General features: G+C 38.1%; 1 protein-coding gene across 2 annotated transcripts; it reads left to right on the top strand.

The window, feature by feature from the left end:
* The first annotated feature begins 1,064 nt into the window (after positions 1-1,064).
* On the top strand, positions 1,065-15,422 carry SPO11 (SPO11, initiator of meiotic double stranded breaks). 2 transcript variants are annotated; one of them, XM_025398766.1, is made up of 13 exons: positions 1,065-1,298; positions 3,478-3,591; positions 4,830-4,918; positions 5,330-5,396; positions 5,630-5,738; positions 6,081-6,167; positions 6,777-6,813; positions 7,156-7,265; positions 9,664-9,763; positions 10,373-10,410; positions 11,495-11,571; positions 14,164-14,275; positions 14,775-15,422. In XM_025398766.1, the coding sequence occupies exons 1-13, from the start codon at positions 1,168-1,170 to the stop codon at positions 14,892-14,894; spliced, it is 1,191 nt and encodes a 396-aa protein (XP_025254551.1). In that variant the 5' UTR covers positions 1,065-1,167; the 3' UTR covers positions 14,895-15,422. The 2 variants fall into 2 exon arrangements, with proteins under 2 accessions (XP_025254551.1, XP_025254552.1); XM_025398767.1 differs by lacking the exon at positions 3,478-3,591 and having other exon boundaries at positions 1,081-1,298.
* The last annotated feature ends 5,473 nt before the right edge of the window (positions 15,423-20,895 follow it).

Raw genomic sequence — 20,895 nt, 5'->3', positions numbered from 1 at the left:
GGAATTGCACTTGAGATGGCACACACATTTATACTGTCTGAAGGTCACAATCATGTTACCACATCAAGGTGAAAATGTCGCCACTCTCTGGAGAGTTGGACATGTTTTATTGGGAATATATTTTTTCTCTCTGAACCTGTTATGAACGTGTTGATTGGCTGGGTTCAGTAATAAATATGCGAGCCCTTTCATTTAAAAAAAAAAAAGAACTAATTTTTTTTTTTTTTTTTTTGAGAAGGGAGCTCCCTGTTTTGCCCATCCTGGAGTACAATGGCTATTCACAGGCATAATCCTAGTGCACAGCAGCCTCCAACTCCTGGAGCCTCTAAATCCATCCTCCTGCCTCAGCCTCCCTAGTAGCTGGGACTACAGGTGAGCACCACTGTGCATGGCTATGAAATAACTTTCTAGTGAAAGTATATACCAAACATTATATGAGACGTAGTTACCCTAAAAAAAAAAAAAGTATTTGTTGTTTATCTGAAATTCTAATTTAACTGGTTGTCCTGTATTTTCATTTGCTAAATTCGTCTGCTCTACAGAGTTGGAGGGCTGGGATTTTAACCCAGGCCTGTCTGCTCTGAGCAGACCTTTCCTGGCTCCCGCAAATTAGGATGACACATTAGGAACTTTCTGGGGTTCTTAAGGGAATTAGAAGAGGGACCTGAGTGCAAAGGGCTTTGGAGGCATTCAACTGCTATGAAACGTTAGTAAGGACAGAGATTGCACTTGCCTCAATCACAGCTGAACCCAGTGCCGAGAGCTGTAATCCCATACAGCTGGATCTTCACCGTAAAATCGCTGATATTGCTGTCCCTAAACGGCCCACCCCCAAAATAATTAAATCATCTCAAGGGACTCTGGATCCAATATCCGCAGCAGGCCACACAAACATCTCTCAGTTCAGCCACGCGGAGCCCACGTCTGCGCGACCGAAGCTCAGGGAGGCGCCCGCCTCAGGGCCTCGTAGGTGGGACCGTGCCTGGGAGCCCTGCGCTTGCGCACTCCACGCCCTGCACTACGCACAGGCCTGTCCAGCCCCGCCTCTGGGTGTGGGACGTGCGCACGCGCTGGCCGCTCAGAACGCGCGGGAAAGGCACGCAGCCTCGCCCCAAAGGCGCAGCCTGGGACAGGGGCTTCTGGAGCTTCTGGCAGCCCACCACCCTCATGGCCTTTGCACCTATGGGGCCCGAGGCCTCGTTCTTCGAGGTTTTAGACCGACACAGAGAGTCCCTGCTGGCTGCCCTGAGGAGAGGTGGCCAGGAGCCCCCCAGTGGGGGAAGCCGCGTGGCCTCCAGGTACAGGAGCCGGTGCTGAGGCGCGAGGCAGCAACTCTGTAGAGACGTCGGGCGTTCTTCCCGGCGCCGGGCTGCCTCCTAGTGTTGAGGCTGAGGAGGCACCCCTTGGAGGGCCAGCCTGGAACCCCCAAAAAGATCCTTCCTAAGTACCCGCCACCTGCTTTGAACCCTTATTTTGAACTCAAAAAGAAAGCCAGGTGTCAACCCCCCTTCTGTGGCTTCCAGGATGTTCCCTTCTGGAATGTTCCAGGAGGCTCTCTGCAGCTGGTTTGGAAGATTTCCTAAAGATCCTTTATAGGTTGGGGAGTTTGGGGTACAGTTAGCTTTGTATTTTTTAAACGTTTTTTCAGATAAAATTTTAAGTTCAACTTTAAGGTTTTTTTGTTTTGTTTTTGTTTGAGAAAGAAATGAGTGTTGTATGTCGTCTCTCAGTAAGCGAATGGTTTTCTCAGAGTTAACAAGGACATCAACACATTTTAAGTGGTTTATAATAAGACAACATGTTTTATTGTTTTGGAAGTGGAGACAAAGTATGTATTTTAAATGATGTATTTAAAATCAATTACAGGAACCCTTCAGCTACCCATGTTGGAATTAACCACGGAAAACATGGTTACGTGATTGACCATTTTCACTTAAAAATACTTTGTTTTGTTTCCTTGACCTGCTTTCTTGGTTGATTGCTCAGCAAAGTTTTTCAGCCTTTTATGTTTAAGCCCAAACCAACCACCAAAAAATCTGAAAAACCTACAAGCAAACCAATTTTTGCAAAAGAATTTAGTTTGAGGGAGAACTTAGGAGAGTGAGGGAAAAGGAGAGTGGCAAGTCCCTTGTTAATAGCGCAGACGTAAATAAATCTGATTGTATCTTAAAGTTGGTTACAGTATTATCCTGCAACACTTTTTTTCTCCAAACTAGGAAAAATGAGTATTTGGGTCAGTTGTTACCTCCCAATATTAGAATAGATTAAAAGTTTTAAAATTCATTTTCTGATACACAAGTTTTCAGTAAAAACTCTGAAGTTCCTGTGGAAATTAAAGCTCTCAACATTTTGCCTGTTTTCTAGAGTGCATTTGATTTCTCTTCCTAGACAATAAGCTTAATGGTGTTTATAACAGAACAACATTTTTTGAAGCTGATGGCTTGTGAAATTAACAGTCAGCTGACAGAAAACTGGGCTTAGTCTTCGCGTTTTGCTGTAGAGTGGCGTAATCGCTGCCAAGTCACCGTTTGTTGCAGAACTCACACTTTATTCTTTTTTCTTCTTTTTTTTTTTTTTTTTTTTTTTTGAGACGGAGTCTCGCTCTGTCGCCCAGGCTGGAGTGCAGTGGCGCGATCTTGGCTCACTGCAAGCTCCACCTCCCGGGTTCACGCCATTCTCCTGCTTCAGCCTCCTGAGTAGCTGGGACTACAGGCGCCCGCCATCACCCCGAGCGTGTGTGTGTGTGTGTGTGTGTGTGTGTGTGTGTATTTTTAGTAGAGACAGGATTTCACCGTGTTAGCCAGGATGGTCTCAATCTCCTGACCTCGTGATCTGCCCGCCTCGGCCTCCCAATGTACTGGGATTACAGGCCTGAGCCACCGTGCCCGGCCTCACGATTTTTTCTTTCCAGGGTAGTAATTAAGCGTTTTCTTTTTTGTATCACTAAATTTCAGAAGAGCCGATTTTAAGGCTTGAGATTAACTAGGCTAATGTGCAACCACAAAAGGTGTTTCTTTTGAAATTTTTGCATTGCATTTTTGGGAAAGAAATTCAAAGCCAGTATTGTATCACTTTTTAATTAAAACATTTATCAGTAGTATGTCAAATTTGTATTAAAGTTCAGCTAGATTATGGTAGGTTAATATGAAGTGTAGATAAAAATATAGTTGTAAATTTAGTCATTAATGTAAAAGGGAGACCTTCAATTGGTAATTGCTTGAGAAGTAAAATTACAAGCAAATGAAATTTATTTGTAAATACAGTTGCTTTAATGCAGTAGTAAAGGTTTAATGGGAGAGATAATTATTGACATGGATTACCTAGTCTTTCTCTTTTTTAAAAAATCCCTTCCCAATTACCTAGTCTTAAAAAAGAATAAAATAAAAAGTTACTTTAATATTGATCTGGGAAAATCTTACATATTATAAAGTCAAAATTTATGATTAAGATGGAATCATGCTGTGTTTATTGTTTCAGTTCTGAGGTTCTTGTATCTATAGAAAATATTATCCAAGACATAATCACAAGCTTGGCAAGAAACGAAGCACCTGCATTCACGATAGACAACAGATCAAGCTGGGAAAACATAAAGTGGGCATTTTGCATTTTCATTTTTTAAATGCAGTATCTATGTCATTATTTGAATTATTTGAGTTAGAGTTCTGGTCATTTTTTTTTTCATTGTATTGCCATTACCTTGCCAAAAAAAAAAGGATTTAGGAAGTTTACATAATACATACCATACAGAGAGGTGATGTAAACTAGAAGTAGGTGTGAAAGATGAGGCAAAGGGAAAAAAAATGCTAGCACCAACAGAATGGAGCACCAGAAGATGTTAGAATTCCAAATGCGTGTGGTAAAGTCTCATAATTTTGCTAAAAATAGACACTAAACTTGGAGCTATGCTTTCTAGCAGACAGAGGGGGAGATGTCATGGGTGCAATTCTCATATATACCACAAAAGCAAACCACTTGCTCACGGGAAGTATAACCAATCCTGATACCAGACCAAAATAAAAGTATCCTGAACATATAGCACATTTAAGCCTTTCTCCTAACAGACCTTCTACCCCTGCTAAGTCATGTGTCCAAAAAGGGTAAAATCAGCAAACAGCTTTATCAGAATTATTGAACCTGGTTATACAGGTTTTTTTCAGCCTCTCATATTTTGTAAGAGGTACAGAAACAAAATGAAAGGAATTTTGAGTCTCCTTCCTCACTATTGTTTTATGATCTATATAAGTAATATAAGCTGTATACTTTTCAGTCATGTTTTGAAAGATGGGTTTTACCTAGCTTTGAAGCAGCTTACACCTGACATATCCACCTGGTGCCTTCTGCCACCTTTAGGGGAAGTTTGGCAGTTCAGCTTAACAACCTAATAAAATTGCTATTTTATGTAGTGTAATTTTGCAGGTAAACCAGAAATGAAACATTTCAAAGCTTATTAAATTGAGTAAAATTATTAAATGAGTAGATTATTAAAATGAGTAAAGTACTAATTGTGAAATATTTGAAAACGTTTTACGTATACTAAAAATGTCTTCCCAGGAAAAAAGTATGCACACACACACAAACACACTCCCACACCCCCTAATCAAAGGTATTAGCTCATTTATGTTAAATGGTTTATCTTGGTGCCTCTGTTTGTCACAAATCTAATTTCCTAGTTATCACCTGGAATGATCTATGCTTTCAAACCAGTTGATCCTAAGCTTCAGTGCTTAAATTGAGAAGAAGTGTGGGTTTTAAAGACCATAAGTATATATTGTTTGGTGTTTAGAAGTTGTCTTTTTCACTTTATTCCTTTGCTTTAAACAAAACGACAGGTTTGAAGATTCTGTAGGTCTTCAGATGGTATCCCATTGCACCACAAGAAAGATCAAAAGTGATTCACCAAAATCAGTTAAAAAATTTGGTAAGTTAATTGTTCTTAGCTTTTGGTAATAAAGGATAAATAAATTTAGTTATCTTCTTAATTTTATTTGTTCCTAGTTAAATAATTTTACTTGTTTTAATAGACCACTTTTGTACATAAAATAAATTTCTAGAATTTTTCATTGTCAATAACTATGGAAGTAGGTTATCAACATAAACATATTTTTCAAGGTATAAGGTTCAGTGCAAAATCATCCTCTTAGTTTTGCTGTCCATAGAGCAATTAATTTTAACTGATTCCTCAGGTAATTGTTCTGTACTTAACCCTCCCATTTTGGAAAGATAATTTTTTAAATGTTAACTGAAGTTAAGTTAAAATCCTTGATAGCAGTATCTTTTGAATCAATAAGAGAAATGATGAGCAACTTATTTGTTGAATCTTATTTTCCAGCTCTAATCCTTAAAATATTGTCCATGATTTATAAGTTAGTACAGAGCAACACTTATGCAACCAAAAGGTAAATATATTGTTCTAGTAAATTACTCTTTAAAATGTAATGTGAGAATTACTTGGATTAACTTTTATTATATACTTTGAAAAGTTACATAAGACTAAACTATGGCTCATAATTTCCTTTTTTTACATGTTGTGTTTTCATCCAGTTAAAGCTTTCTTCGGTTAACACTCTAATACTTGTCATATTCAAAGAGAATATGGTTAACTTAAAATATGTATTTTAAATTTTCACAGAGACATATATTACACTGACAGCCAACTCTTTGGCAACCAGACTGTTGTGGACAATATTATCAATGACATTTCTTGTATGTTAAAAGTGTCAAGGAGGAGTCTGCATATAGTAAGTAGTACCTAATACAAAACATTTTATTTTAAAACAAAATGCTTGCATAAAACATAATTTTAAAACATAATATAGCCTGGATATTATTTGATGCTGCATTTTTCTCAATATAAATTTAAATAATAGATTCTCAATATATTCCTTTGGGTGAATGGACCAAACTGATGAATTACCAAATATTTTAAATTCCTAAATACCTTTACATATTTTCTCTTTCGTCTCTTAAATTTCAATCCAAGTGAAAATACCAATAATTTAGCAGATGAACATGAGGAGTGACTTAATAGCATAAAACATATTCGTGAAACAGGTTTCAAATATGTCTATTATTTTTTGCAGTTATCTACATCAAAAGGTTTAATTGCCGGCAACTTAAGGTATATCGAGGAAGATGGCACCAAAGTGAATTGTACCTGTGGTGCAACAGTAAGAAGCATCATCGATGTTTTCACAGCTTTAACTCTTTTAGCTCCTTCAGTTTTGAAGCCTAATTGTATTTCTTGCTTTGTTATGTAACCTAGAGCTTAAGATTTCAAAATAAAACTGAAAGATGAATAGGAATATGCTTTACAGTACTGTACATTACGTAGTTTCAAAATATGCTAATTGTCAAATGTCAGATTGAAATAAGCATACATATACAACTCTTTAAAAATGCACCATTATTTTCAGATAAAGTGTAGCTTGATCATTTTAGCGTGGTTATTTAGTAATCTTCATTAAATGTTCTGGTTCTGAAAGCGATATTTTTTATACTAAACTATTTGTTGGGCTTAGATACAAAGACAGTCCACAATACTAAAGCTAGTACCCCTGTTGGGAGAATTGCTGTGAGTCATATGCCGGTTTTCTCACTGAGGGGTAAAGCTGTTTTCTACTATTTTTTAACAGAGGAATAAGTCTCTGATGATTGGTATGGTCAAAGAAAAATAAAAACAGAGGGCTTTGTGATAAACTAAAAAATGTGGTTTTTTGCTTTTTATGTGAGATAAAAACTGTTTTCCTTTTGTTTGTTTGTTTTTGTTTTTTTAAAAGGCTATTGCTGTGCCATCTAATATTCAAGGAATTCGGAGTATCCTTTAAGTGGGAAAACTATTTAAACTTTTGGAATGTTCATTCATTCATTCATTCCTTTGGTAAGCCAAGCCTTCATAATGTGTAAGGAACAAGTTAGACCCTATAGCAGTCAAGATGAACACACCATGGTCCTTTCTTTAGGGCTCTTTTAGGAGCTCAACATCTAGTGGAAGAGACAGATATCTGAATATATGAATAGATATGTTTATATGTTTGAAGGTACAAATTAAAATGTTGTATCTATAGCTGCTTTTGAGTTATCTCTATGGCACCTTAATTTAGTTGGTGATTAAACTGAAATACTCTTGCTTTCAAATTATCAGCCTTAACTTCACAGATTTAGTTACAGATGCAAAGTTTGTATTAATTGTAGAAAAAGATGCAACATTTCAGCGGCTCCTAGATGACAACTTTTGCAACAAATTGTCTCCATGCATCATGATTACGGTATATTATCTAACTTTACTATAATTCCAATACTAATATATACTGTTATGGTGATTGGTAAGAGGATTTACAATATTATCTACACAATGTCCTGTTTTCAATATAATGCATCCTTTGGGATCATAGAACAGAAATTTCCAAGGCATTTATTTAAACATCCTCAAAGCTGGCTGTCACCTCAAGTTCATTTTTTTTTTTTTAATAGAGACAGGGTCTCGCTCTGTTGCCCGGGCCAAAGTACCATGGCATGATCATAGAGCGCTGTAACCTTGATAAGTTCATGTTTCTAAAACTACACTCAAAAGCTTTCTTCCTTGAAGAGCTGAGTGTTCCTGCCACTTGTCCTGTGGCTATCAATGCAGATACTGCAATGAGGTCCACACATCAGAGTCAGTTTGACTTACTGCTCACATCCCATGGTCAACAAGTCCTTTTGAATTGGCCTTGGGAATCTCTTTCATTTCAGCCCTTTCCCCTTAATCCTTCCCCTTTCATTCTGACACAAGACAACCACCTGGTAGCCTCCAGACAGGCCCCCGACTTCAATTATCTCTCACTCTACCTAACTGATTCCCTGCCACACCAGACTTGTCATTTCCCTCCTCACCAGTTCAAAAAATTTTGGTTTTGTCTGATACTTCTGCTCTAAACCTGGATGCCTCTGTGGAAATGGTCAGCCCTTCTAAGACTCCATTCCGCCTCCTCTCCAGGGCAGCGCTCCTCGCTGCCTCCACAAACATCCCTCACAAATGCCTCTCAAGAAGGGGCTGGGACTCGAGCGCCATATTAGGAAGAGCCATTTTCCACCAGGTCCTTTAGTACTGTTTGACTCCTCTACTGTGTTCATGTGCTATTATTTTTCCCAAAGAACATTGTGAAAATAAAATACACTAAGTACCCATGATGAGCTAGGAGCCCTGCTAAGCACTTGACGTAGTGAGAGTTCACATTTACTGGTGTTTATCACATATCAACTTGTAAAGGCTCTCAACAGCCTTAGGAGGTAGGTACTAACATCATCGTCACCTTAATAATGGGGTACTGGAATGCAGGAAGGTATTTTTACCACATCTCGATGGCTATTCAAAACCAGGACTGGATTTGAATAGTTGAACTCCATGTCACTATAATGCCATCACTTGGTGTGACAGGCATATTTATGCTGAGTTTATAGATAAAGCCATGGCCTAAAGAGACTAAGAAACTTGCTCAACATCACACCACTGATGATGGGCAGGGAGGGAATTCAAACTCGCAGCGGTAACCCAAAGCCCATTCTGAATCTCTAGGGCTACTCTGCGCTCTTTCTCTGCTCCCTGTTTCATTTGGTTTTCTGCTTTTCTCTAACATTGTTGTAACACTCTTCAGTTTACTTTTCTACATAATTATTATTTTAATGACTTCATAATACTATCGCACCAGTTAAGTTTTATTAAACCCTAAATTTAAGCCAGGTACTCTTCTAAGTGCTTTATGATTATTAAATAATTTAATTCTTATAATAATCTTATATGTTGTCACAGAGCCCCAGACCACAGAGTGGTTTTGTTACTCATTCATGTTCATGTTGCTAAGAAGTAGCAGAGCTGAGATGCAAGCTCAGGCTGCCTGGCCCCGCAACTGGTGCAGATCAACACTGCACTATGCTGCCTCTCCACATCCCTGTTGTTAGATATTTTGGCTATTTGTATTAGTTTTTGCCATTTTAAATAACACTTCAGTGAGCATCTTTAAATATGTAGGGTGTTTATTATTTCTGTTTTTGCTGAAATATTTCCTTAGGATCATTTCCTAGGACTGGCATAATTCCCAGTCCTTCACTCTGTTTGTATATAATGTACAATTTTTTTCACAGTCAACACCAGGCTTTCAGCACCTGAAATCCAAGGTAGGAAGATGTAACCTTTTTTTTTTTTTTTTTTTTTGGTGCTGTGACTCAGATATGAACCAGGGTTGCTGTGGCCACATGCAGAGTACTAACCATTGTATGAGCATAACTTGTAATTTTTCCATCATTATTATTATTATTTTGAGATAGAGTTTCACCCGTTTTGCCCAGGCTGGAGTGCAATGGCGTGATCTCAGCTCAATGCAACTTCTGCCTTGTAGGTTCAAGTGGTTCTCCTGTCTCAGCCTCCTGAGTACCTGGGATTACAGGCATGTACTACCACACCTGGCTAATTTTGTATTTTTAGCAGAGATGGGGTTTCACCACGTTGGCCAGACTGGTCTCAAATTCTTGACCTCAGGTGATCTCCCCACCTCGGCCTCCCAACGTGCTGGGATTACAGGCGTGAACCACTACATCCAGCCTAACTTTTAAATTATTAATAAGAGTGTAGTTGTAACCATTTTATTCTTCTGAAGTTAAAATTCTTAATTTTCATCTTGCTTCTAGGGAAAGGGAGTTCCTGATCTAAACACAAGACTTTTAGTCAAGAAACTCTGGGATACGTTTCATGTTCCTGTTTTCACTCTTGTAGATGCTGATCCACATGGTAATTTATCATTGGACTATTTACAACAATAGTCATAACTAAATCATATTTGTAGTTGTGGCTTTTTTTGTTGTTTTTTGTTTGTTTGTTTGTTTTTGAGATCGAATCCTGCTCTGTCACCCAGGCTGAAGCGCAAAGGCGCGATCTCGGCTCTCTGCAACCTCTGCCTCCCGGGTTCAAGTGATTCTCCTGCCTCAGCCTCCTGAGTAGCTGGAACTACAGGCACATGCCACCATGCCTGGCTAATTTTTTGTAGTTTTAGTAGAGATGGGGTTTCACCATGTTGGCCAGGCTGGTCTCGAACTCCTGACCTCAGGTAATCTGCCCACCTGAGCCTCCCAAAGTGCTGGGATTACAGGTGTGAGCCACCGTGCCCAGCCTGTAGTTGTGTTTTCTACTCTCAGGACACTTTTATAAAACATTTTAAAAGAAGATAATTACATTAAAATTAGGTCTATAATTATTTGAGACAATTTATTGTTATTTTGTCATATTAAACTGAGAACGATAAATTTTTCACTGGCGATGTCCACAAAATTAAAATTACAGATAGTAGATAAAATTTGAGAGTGCAAATTAACCTGTAATATGTAAACTTTCTTTTAACAGGCATAGAAATAATGTGCATCTATAAGTATGGATCTATGGTAAGTATAGAAAAGCAGTTTTCCTTTTTTATTATTTAGATATTTTATATTCACCGAGGTGATTTCTGCATTTACTGATCACCCCCAAGTAGGCTGAGAGTACCCAAAGTGTACCAGAGGGCCTAGTATCCTATTCTAGGAGCAATCTGTGTGTTGGCGGCTGTGACTCCGGCTTCCAGTATGACCAGTGCAACCACAGATGACAGAGTGGGATTAGCTATGGGCAAGTGGCATTATTATCCTGCACTCTCTTGGCATACTGAAGGAACTGTGGGGCTCTGGGGTAATAACAACGCTGTCTAATCACCAAATATACTCTAAATATTATATAGAGCCTTGAATTCTGACTTTTCTAATCCCTTTTCTCCCACTATAAGGAGAAATGGAAACAATAAATGTCACTGCCAGTGTCTACAATTACCATATACGAGTGGCCTCACAGTGTGGCCCGAAGCCAGCATCAGCATCATCTGGAAGATTCTTAGAAATGCAAATCTCAGTTCCCATCCAGAACTACCGAGCCAAAATCTCTAGGGGTGGGATCCTCCAAGGGATTCTGATGCATGGCAAAATTTATAGCAGATGAAAAGGATGGTGGAGCAGGGTGTAAGATGGGGAATCATGAACAAAAAGAAATGTAGGTCAGAGAGCTTCATTTATAGTTTGCTTTAGAAAATTAATTCAGAAACACTACATAGAAGTTGTTGTTGTTGTTGTTGTTGTTCTTTTGTTGCTGTTTTGAGACAAGGTCTCACTTTGTCACCGAGGCTGGAGTGTGGTGGTACAGTGACAGCTCACTGCAAACTTGGACTTTTGAACTCAAGCCATCCTCCTGCCTTGGTCTCCCAAAGTGCTGGGATTACAGGCATGAGCCACCGCACTTAACCCAGAAAGTTTTAACACCTTCACTAAAAGCCCAGCTTAGCATAGCTCCTGATGGTTTTCTTACTTCTGTGGCCTCTGGGCATGTGAAGCCAGCTTTAGTACTTGTCCTTCTTAATAAGTGAAAAATTTGACTGAAAAACAAGAATGCTAATTTTCTGCAATTTAGCCTCACCTAATATACTTTTGTTTTTTATTTTAGTCTATGTCTTTTGAAGCTCATCATCTCACAGTTCCAGCTATTAGATGGCTTGGTCTTCTCCCTTCTGATCTGAAAAGGTTAGATAGTATAGCAGAGCTAGGATATTTAAAATGACAATTCATTGTCATATGTAACAATAAGCCTGAAAAGTCACTACAAGGAAAAGCTCTTAATGTTTTTTCTTTATATTGTCCACAATGACTTATGATTATATAATTATGAATTAAATTCAATAATGTTTCTGTTTCAACTAAAATACTTAACACATGAATTTGGTTAATGTGTTACACTTTCAGCTAGCTAAAAACTGTTTTTGTTTTACTCTTATGGTGAAGACATTTTATACACTGTTTGTACTTAAAAGTACAATACATTGTAGGCTGGGCACATGGCGGCTAATGCCTGTAATCCCAGCACTTTGAGAGGCCAAGGCGGGTGGATTGCTTGAGGCCAGGAGTTTGAGACCAGCCAGGGCAACATGACAAACCCTGTCTCTACTAAAAATACAAACATTAGCCAGGTGTGGTGGTGCATGCCTGTAATCCCAGCTACCGGGAAGGCTGAGGCACAAGAATTGCTTGAACCTGGGAGACAGCAGTTGCAGTGAGCCACAATCGCACCACTGCACTCCAGCCTGGGTGATAGAGTGAGACTCTGGCTCCAAAATAAAAAAAAAAAAAAAAGAACAACCAAAAAAAAGGTACAATACAGTAAATCCAATTAAATTGTAACCATTGACAACATCATTTGCCATATGAGTCAATTTTGTCGTAGATTTAAATTTTTAACTTCAAAAGAAAAATATCATTTTAAGATTGTTAAAATTTGGGAACCTCAAGTTTGGCAAGTTTACTATATATGTTCATTATAGAAAAAAATATTAAGTAACAAGTTAAATATCACCTACATATCAGCAGCCTTACCTTTGTAAATTTTTTTCTGTGCATATCCGTAACTTTTTCACAAAACTGAGATCATACTCTGTTATTTTGTAATCTGCTTTTTTTAAAACACAACACAATGTGATCACTTTTCCATGTCAATAAAGTACATTTCTTATTTTAGCGTCTTTTGTTGCTGAGTTTTAATTCTAGATGTGCTAGTGTTTATTCAGCCATCCCCTCATAGCCATTTAGGTGGTTTCCAAATCTCTGTTCTGATAGGTAGTGCTTTGATGGAATCTCTTGTAACTAAATCTCTACGCACATCCTTAATTAGTCCCTCAGGCTGAATTCCCAGAAGAACTGGTGGGTCAAAGAGGATCCCCGTAATCAGGGTTTGACTGCTGTCTGGATAGATTAAGTATCTTGCTTTCTCTGAAGAGTAAGAGTCCACCTGTCCCTCAGCTTACTGCATTAACATTTTTTTTCACCTCTGCTAATGTGATATTTTTAAATGTTTTCTTATTGTTGTAATTGGTCAGTAAGAATGAATTTAAACATGTTTATTGGATTTCTTTAAGTGGTGAGCAATCCTTGATCACAGGTGCTTGTTTCCTAAATATGGAATGTGAACAGGTTTTGGGTGATCAGCCACTTTCTACAAAATGAGGGTCCAAGAGGAAACATTTCATTTTTTATTTTTGAATATTTACACTCCAGTGAATTAACGTGTTCAATTTAGTACATGTGTGTCATGGTCAAAATCCCTTGGGGGTGATCTGTTTGTGTAAAAACAATTTTAACACAAATTCAAGACATATGATCTGATAATTATTAAGGTGAATGGCTTCAAGAAACTCTAGCTGCATCTCATAAATTCTATCAGTGCACTAAAAAGCCATTCCAAATGAATATACGATCAAAGGAAAAACACTATGGTAGCTACAGAAGCGGGCTGCCAGGGAAATCCTCTAGGCCTCCCTTTCAATCAAATTGTCACCCCTATCCAAGAGCTGCCCCTGGCAAATGGTCATAATTATGGACACATTGAAAAAGACTCTCCTGGGAAATCTAGGATTTGTGACTTCAAAAGGTAGACCACGCCATAAATCCAGGACCTCTCATGTTCTATTTTTAAAACACATATCATAATAAAGTTATATTCCATGTTTTTCAAATTTAAAACTAGATAGGTAAGAATGTGTTTGTGTGTGTGTGTATGTGTAAAGTGATAAAAGTGAGAGTGTTTGTGTGTGTGTGTGTGTGTAAAGTGATAAAAGTGAGAGACTAATTTCCATGGCCCAGAATCTTCAATGAATTATGAAGAATTAAATACTCAATGGAACCTAAAGTCCCTCAGTGAATCTCAGCCATTGGCCATGCATATTGGAGCTCACTGCCAGAAGAGTGTGAGGCTCTGAGAGGCCTAACTGTACATTATTAAGCTGCCCTGGTGTCTATATACATGATGGTAGTGCTATTGGCATTTGTTTAATAACCAATATCAGTCTTCCTGTCATCCTGTCATCATCCCACGAGTCTGACATGAAGGAAAACAAAAACTTTAGAATCTTACTGTGGAAACACAAACTTCCACTATGAACTTGGAAACTTGCTGGTCTTGAGACATGACAGATCCCCTCAATCCTGGATGTAAGAGGTAGATCTGTACTAATTTTCTTATTTCTGAGTTTCTTGAAGTAGTACAATAAATACAGGCAAAAATACATGACAATCAAGTTACAGAAACACTTTTTTTACTGATTTTTTTCACCTACTTTTTTCCAGGTTAAATGTACCTAAAGATAGTTTGATTCCACTGACAAACAGGGACCAAATGAAACTTGACAGTATCCTGAGGAGACCTTATGTTACCTGCCAACCATTTTGGAGAAAAGAAGTATGTTTCTTTTTACAATTCAAGTGTTGCATGTTTAATTGTTTTTACTTTAGTAGTGGCTATTCACATCATATTTTGAAAATAATCCCTCTTGAAATTTTATATGACACGACTAACATAAGTGTTGCTTGGCGGTAAATAGTTGTTGAAATTGAGTCATATGAATGCTAATAGATGAGATCAGTGAATGCAGCTGGCCTGTTTTTATCCTTATCATGGTTATATACACATTCTTGATGGCTGTATCATAGTTTGTGGGATTAAAAAAAGGAAGAAGAAATCATAAAGATTCAGACTATCCCTAATTACTGAAGACAGCATACAGAGTATTCTCACTCCAGATACTTTTAACTGTAGCAGTTCTAGAATATTCTGGCTGACCCTTAAGGCTATTGTCCCTGGTTTTGGAGGATAACGCAATTCTAGATTACTAGTTTGTTGAATTGACAGAAATGCAGCTAAGAACTCTGGTATGAGTATATTTTACTTTTATTGACAGATGGAAATAATGGCAGACTCTAAAATGAAGGCAGAAATTCAAGCTTTGACTTTCCTATCATCAGATTATCTTTCCAGAGTGTACTTACCCAACAAATTAAAATTTGGAGGATGGATATAAAAATAAATCAGAAGAACTTCTGATTGCCAGAGGCTTTTCATTAGTTTTGTTTTGATTGGCAAATACTATTGTGGAAAGAACATGTATTATATTCTTAATTCTTAAAGGTGAAATAAAATAACTTTCCTTTAATTATTTATTTTTGTCAAAACAAATGCTGTACTCCAATTTTCTTTAGAAGGCCTTATTCTATCCTCTGCAGAGACAGATTTCTATCCTATCTTCTAAAGTAAATTATAAAAGAATATGTTATTTTGACCTTTATGTTTGAAAAAATAATATTTTATACATGTCATCAAAGTCTACAAAATACTTTATTTACCTTCTACGATATAACTAATGTTAAGGCATAAAGTATCTTACTGGTAACAGAAATCATAATGATCTGAATTTGAGATGTTGCAAATGAACTGTGGTGTCCAGTAGTTTCTTCTTACATTTTCCTTTGCCTTTATACTTAGGGGTCTTACTCCATTAATTCATTTGTTAAGTTAGTAAAATTTGGCATGAATAAATATTTGGATTGATATAGTCTTCAGTGTTTTGCTTTATTTTGTATTGAGCCTACTTTTTATTGATAATATTATTTATTTGAAAAGTTAGTCCAAGGTCTTGAATGCTTCTCTAGTCTAGGTCTGTAGAACAAAAAACTTCTTCAGTTTTAAGATCTACAGAAGTCTCAGATTTTAATAAGGTACTTCTCCAACAGTAAATATGTGACCTTTTCCCTCCATAAACCTATCTTAATTTTGCCAGAGATGAGTTTTATGATTTTATTCTGTGCTTTCAGTAAACCTTTAATTGCACTGAAAGTTTCTTGTGCTTGCAAGCAAGAATAAGAATTTATAGAAGCACAGAAATATTAAGTTAGTTATTTTGTAAAGAGAAATGGTAACAATAGTAATAATATATACCATTTCTGAGAACTTATATGTGCCAATCACTGCTGATTCAGTGTCTCATTCAATTCTCCCAAGGACCTTGTAATTACTCAGTCACTACACCATGGTTTACAGGTGAGAACACTGAGGATGCTATTTGTCCAAAGCCACAATAATACCAGGGGACAATACTACTACTTACCTCAAGAAAATGTGGGTCTCAATGCCAAATGTAAATGTGGGATCCCTTTTTATTAAGAATTTCAAGATGATAGCAGCAGAGAATTAAACCAAGCACAGGCCCTTCTTAGCCTGAGGTCCTGGGTGACTTCACAGGTTGTACACCTGTGAGGCTGGGCCTGCCCAAGAGGTTGTATGTAGTAAGGACTAAATAAGGTAATATAAAGGAAAATACATACGTAGCACTTGCTATGCGCTAGGTATTTTTGTAGGTGCTTTGCAAACAATAATTCACTGCATCTTCACAGAAACCTTATAAGCTAGGTACTTTTAAAAAAATCCACATTTTACAGGTGAGAAAACAAAGGTACAGAAAGGTTAAATAACTTTCCCAAGGTCACAAAACTAATAAGCAGTGGAGCTGGGACTTAAACCCAGAAAGTCTGGGTACCATGGTGCTAGTACAGGTAAAGTACTTCATGTGTGGTCTGTGTGCACACTGCGGGAAAAGGTCTGCAAGTCTTATTGTTGGCTAGGGTCAAATCAAGATCCCCCGATACCATATGTACAATTAACAAATATGTTATATTCCCTGGTCACATAGGAACCAAACATTTCATTTTGAGAACATTCTGGTATGCTGTTAATTTTACTTACTCGTGAGACTGTCAAAAATTGTAAAAACATTTTTATAAATAAGAAAAAATTTCCTCTGAATTTATACCATACTTACTCCTTTAACATGTAACAGTGTCACTGAACTTTGGTATGCTTTGTAAAGGGAGAAATTACTAATTTAAAAATATGTTTAACCCACAACACATCTGGCTTAGGATATACTATCAAAATGGGAAGGACTCACAAATCTACGATAGTCATTCAAATTTAAAAATAAATTTGAAAAAGACAGATCCCTCCAGTTTGGATAATTAAGTCATCTTAAGTTTATTATTGCAAATTTACTTAAAATAATTTTCAATTATTTGGGAAACAAAAATGGAAGGAGAGCACTATATATAGTTTGACGTTACTACCTATCTTTATTAGATGAAAATGAAAAATTAATGCTAGTAGATATTTGGGAACCATCTAGAATTCTAATTCTAGAGATTTCTTTCTAAAAAGGATTACCATAATACTTAGCATTTAAAATGGTAACTGATAACAGTCATCCCATCTACCATCATCTACTGTATCTAATTTGGATATTTCCATAATTTTAATCAAGAAAGAACATTAGATTGGAATCTTTGTAATTAAAGTTTTTAAAAACGAATGCAACAAGGTCAGGCATGGTGGCTCACACCTGTAATCCCAAAGCTTTGGGAGGCCCAGGCAGGAGGAGGATTGCTTGAACCCAGGAGTTCAAGACCAGCCTGGGCAAAATAATGGGACTCCCATCTCAATTTTTAAAAATTACTTGGGCATGGTGGCACACGTCCATAGTCTCATCTACTTGGGAGGTTGAGGTGGAAGGATCACTTGAGACCAAGAGTTCAATGCTGCAGTGAGCTATGATCGCACCACTGCACTCTGGCCTGGGTGACAGAGTGAGACCTTGTTTCAAACAACAATAACAACAAAAACCAGTACAATAAAAAGGTGCCCAGAAACTCTTAGTTTTCCCTGAAGAGCTCATAATGACCCTAACAAAGTAAAAGCTGCTTGTAATACCCCCCGTTTTCTGAGAAATTAGATTATAATCATTGGTGATACCAAGTGATTTCAGAAGTTATGAGTTCATAGGGAAGAAAAACCATAGTGCACTTTACAAAAATAAGGAAAATCCTCCAGGGTTTCCATCTACGAATTCCTTACTGAGTGTCTCAGTTGAGCCGCTAGTTTGATGTAGATAATCTGTTCAGTGCTGCTGAAAAGAACAGACTTTCTAAGCTGTATATACATGTACATTAAAAGATTTTCAATGGAATGTTTTTGTAGTGAAATACTGAGAAACGTGTACTTCTGTTTGCTAAATGAACTTCTGTTCACTGTTACACAGATAGGTATCCCAAGTAAACAATCCTGTAGAAACAAGCCAAGGTCGCCCTCTGCTGGCAAATGCTCACTGTGCTCTCAACTCCTTCCACTATTTTGGGTGGAAATTTATTTGAAATATTTTCAAGTCATTGTCTTAAGGAATGGGGTGAAAGAGTCTTGAGTCACAACAAAAGAGTTTGGGGAAAACCAAGAGGGTTTCTGTGTGACACACTCAACAGGAATCTGCTTTGTTAATCCACTTTGGATGCCCCAATTCCCGGTTAAGCCACACTTAATGTGTGCTTCTTTGCAACCAAGCTGTTCACAAAACTGTAAGCCAACATAGTACATCTCTTATTAAAAATTCACAATGAAAAGTAACTCATGCTAAGAATATAGGCATGTTCAGTTTCCATTCATCTAGCAATTAAATAGAAACTGTACTTATTCATAAATATTCCCTGTGTAAAAATGGCAGAAAAGTTTACCAGTTTGAACGATAGTCACTACCAAAATTTAATTATTTTTCTATTGTTTAATTATTTTCACCTACATTGTATGGATCAATAATCATACAATCATACCCATGGACAAAATTTTATTGATCTCACAGGGCATGGTGGCTCACGCCTGTAATCCCAGCACTTTGGGAGGCCAAGGTGGGCGGATCACAAGGTCAGGAGTTCAAGACCAGCCTGACCAACATAGTGAAACCCCATCTCTACTAAAGATACAAAAATTAGCCAGGCGTGGTGGTGTGCACCTGTAATCCCAGCTACTGGGGAGGCTGAGTCAGGAGAATTGCTTGATTCCTGGGGGCGGAGGTTGCAGTGAGCCGAGATTGTGCCACTGCACTCCAGCCTCGGCGACAGGGCGAGATTCCATCTAAAAAAAAAAAAAAATTACTGCTCTCCCTTTTTGTTTCCAGTAGGGAAAACATAAATCCGCATAATCTGCCACCTGTGGAAGTGTAGAGTTCGGTTTTGGGGCAGGCTGCTTGCATTCCAATTCTGCCTCTACTCATTGCCTCTATGGCTGGGACAATTTACAACCTGATCTCAGTTTCATCAACCATAAAATGGGAGTAACAACAATAATAATGACTTGGTAGGGTCATGGTGAGGATTAAATGAGATTATTCATGTAACAAGAGTCTTGGAATATTAGCTATAATATTTGGGCGAGCATACTGCTCCTTAGTGGTTCCACTGATGGTATATGCAAAAGCAGTTTGTCAACTATATAACCCTAGACAGTGTGAAGAGTTTATAGAGTATGCTGAATAACCAGGATTACAGAGGAGTCTGTATCATAATAGAGACTTCTGGAAGATACCTTGGCCATTGAACTATAAAATGCAACTAGTATTAATAATGAACACGTGTAAGATACTCTGCTTGGTGCTGCAAAGCATATACCATGCAAATACCATGGAAGTAGATACAAGTTTTAAATCTGGGAATTTAGACAAGACAAATACACTATTTAATGAGGCAGAATATGCCTTGAAATCCTGACAGAACTTTGAGAGGGCTTTTGAGAGTTTAAAGGAAAGATAGTAAGAGGAGTTCCATTGAAAAAAGGATAAGAAAAGGTAGTTGAAGAAGAAGCATTTCTCAGAGATGAGTCCAAAGCTTTGCTGGTAGGAGGGTCAGGCACAGGACAGATCTCATTGGACCTACTGTGTATCAGCTGTGCGAGCTCTGGTAAGTCACATCACCTCTGTCAACTTCACTTTCCATATCTATAAAATGCAGGTAATTGCAATACCTCTCTTTTAGGGCTGTTCTGGAAACTACAGAAGATGGAGCATCTAAAGCACTTAGCATAGGCTGATGCTCAAAAGAGCTATTATTACCATCATCGTCTAGACTAGAGGTTCTCAATCTTGACTGCATCTTAGAATCACCGGGGGAGCTTTTAAAAAATATTAATTTCCTCTGTTCTAGCCCAGACCTACTAAATCAGAATCTCTAAGGGTACAGTCTAAGCATCACAGTTTTTAAAAAGCTGCCCAGGATTCTAAATGATCTACAGCCTTGGTACAGAACTGTGGTTTGTGGCCCAGCAACCTCAGCTGGAGACTTGGTAGAAATGTGGATTCTCAGGCCCATCCTAGACCTACTGAATCTGCATTTTATAAGAAGATACCCCAGATCCTAAAGCTTCCTAAGGAGGCCAAGGCACACAGACCACACTAAGTAGTGAAGGAGAGGATCCATGGTACCTACGTAACCTCACGAAATCCCTTCCTTGTGGTCTTTTCTTTCACTTTCTTCTTCAGACATTCCTAAAAGTGGGGGTTGGGAGGAACCAACCAGCTCAAACATTTGGAGTGGGCATGTGCGTGAGTAGTAAGAATCCCTTAACATTTCTACGGAATGTTCTATTAGTAAGAGTAGTTCACTTGTGATTTCACTTGACCCTAATTAGGAACAGCCCTGGCATCATTTTCCCCACCATGCAGCAGGAAACTGAGGCCCAAAGAGCCCCGAGGTGGGCTCAGGGTACCCCAGTGGGCAAACAGAGAGGCCAGGGCAGGAAACTCCCAGCCAATCTTGCCTCGTTCGGAGGCAGCATTAGAGCAGCTTCTCAGAGGATGGCCTTGGACTTGAATTGGCAGCAATCAGAATATTTTAGATGTTTATACATGATAAATGCAATAATTAATTCACAAGAGAAAACAGCTGGCTACCTTGCGCTAGCCCTAGTTACAGACTGATTGACTGATTTGAGACGGAGTTTCACTCTTGTTGCCCAGGCTGGAGTGCAATGGCATGGTCTTGGCTCACTGCAACCTCCGCCTCCTGGGTTCAAGCGATTCTTCTGCCTCAGCCTCCCAAGTAGCTGGGATTACAGGCACCCGCCACCATGCCCGGCTAATTTTTGTATTTTTAGTACTGACGGGGGCGAGGGGCGATTCACGATATTGGCCAGGCTGGTCTCGAACTCCTGACCCC

This window comes from Theropithecus gelada, chromosome 10 (genome assembly GCF_003255815.1).
Source record: "Theropithecus gelada isolate Dixy chromosome 10, Tgel_1.0, whole genome shotgun sequence".
In the NCBI taxonomy this organism is placed as follows: domain Eukaryota; kingdom Metazoa; phylum Chordata; class Mammalia; order Primates; family Cercopithecidae; genus Theropithecus; species Theropithecus gelada.
The sequence above is the reverse complement of the archived record's forward strand: the minus strand, read 5'-3'. Positions and strand labels throughout refer to the sequence as shown.

Coding starts and splice junctions, on each gene's coding strand:
- SPO11 (XM_025398766.1), top strand. CDS start 1,168: ATGGCCTTTGCACCTATGGGGCCCGAGGCCTCGTTCTTCGAGGTTTTA. Junction 1,299..3,477: donor GGAAGCCGCGTGGCCTCCAG/GTACAGGAGCCG, acceptor TTATTGTTTCAG/TTCTGAGGTTCTTGTATCTA. Junction 4,919..5,329: donor AAAATCAGTTAAAAAATTTG/GTAAGTTAATTG, acceptor CTTATTTTCCAG/CTCTAATCCTTAAAATATTG.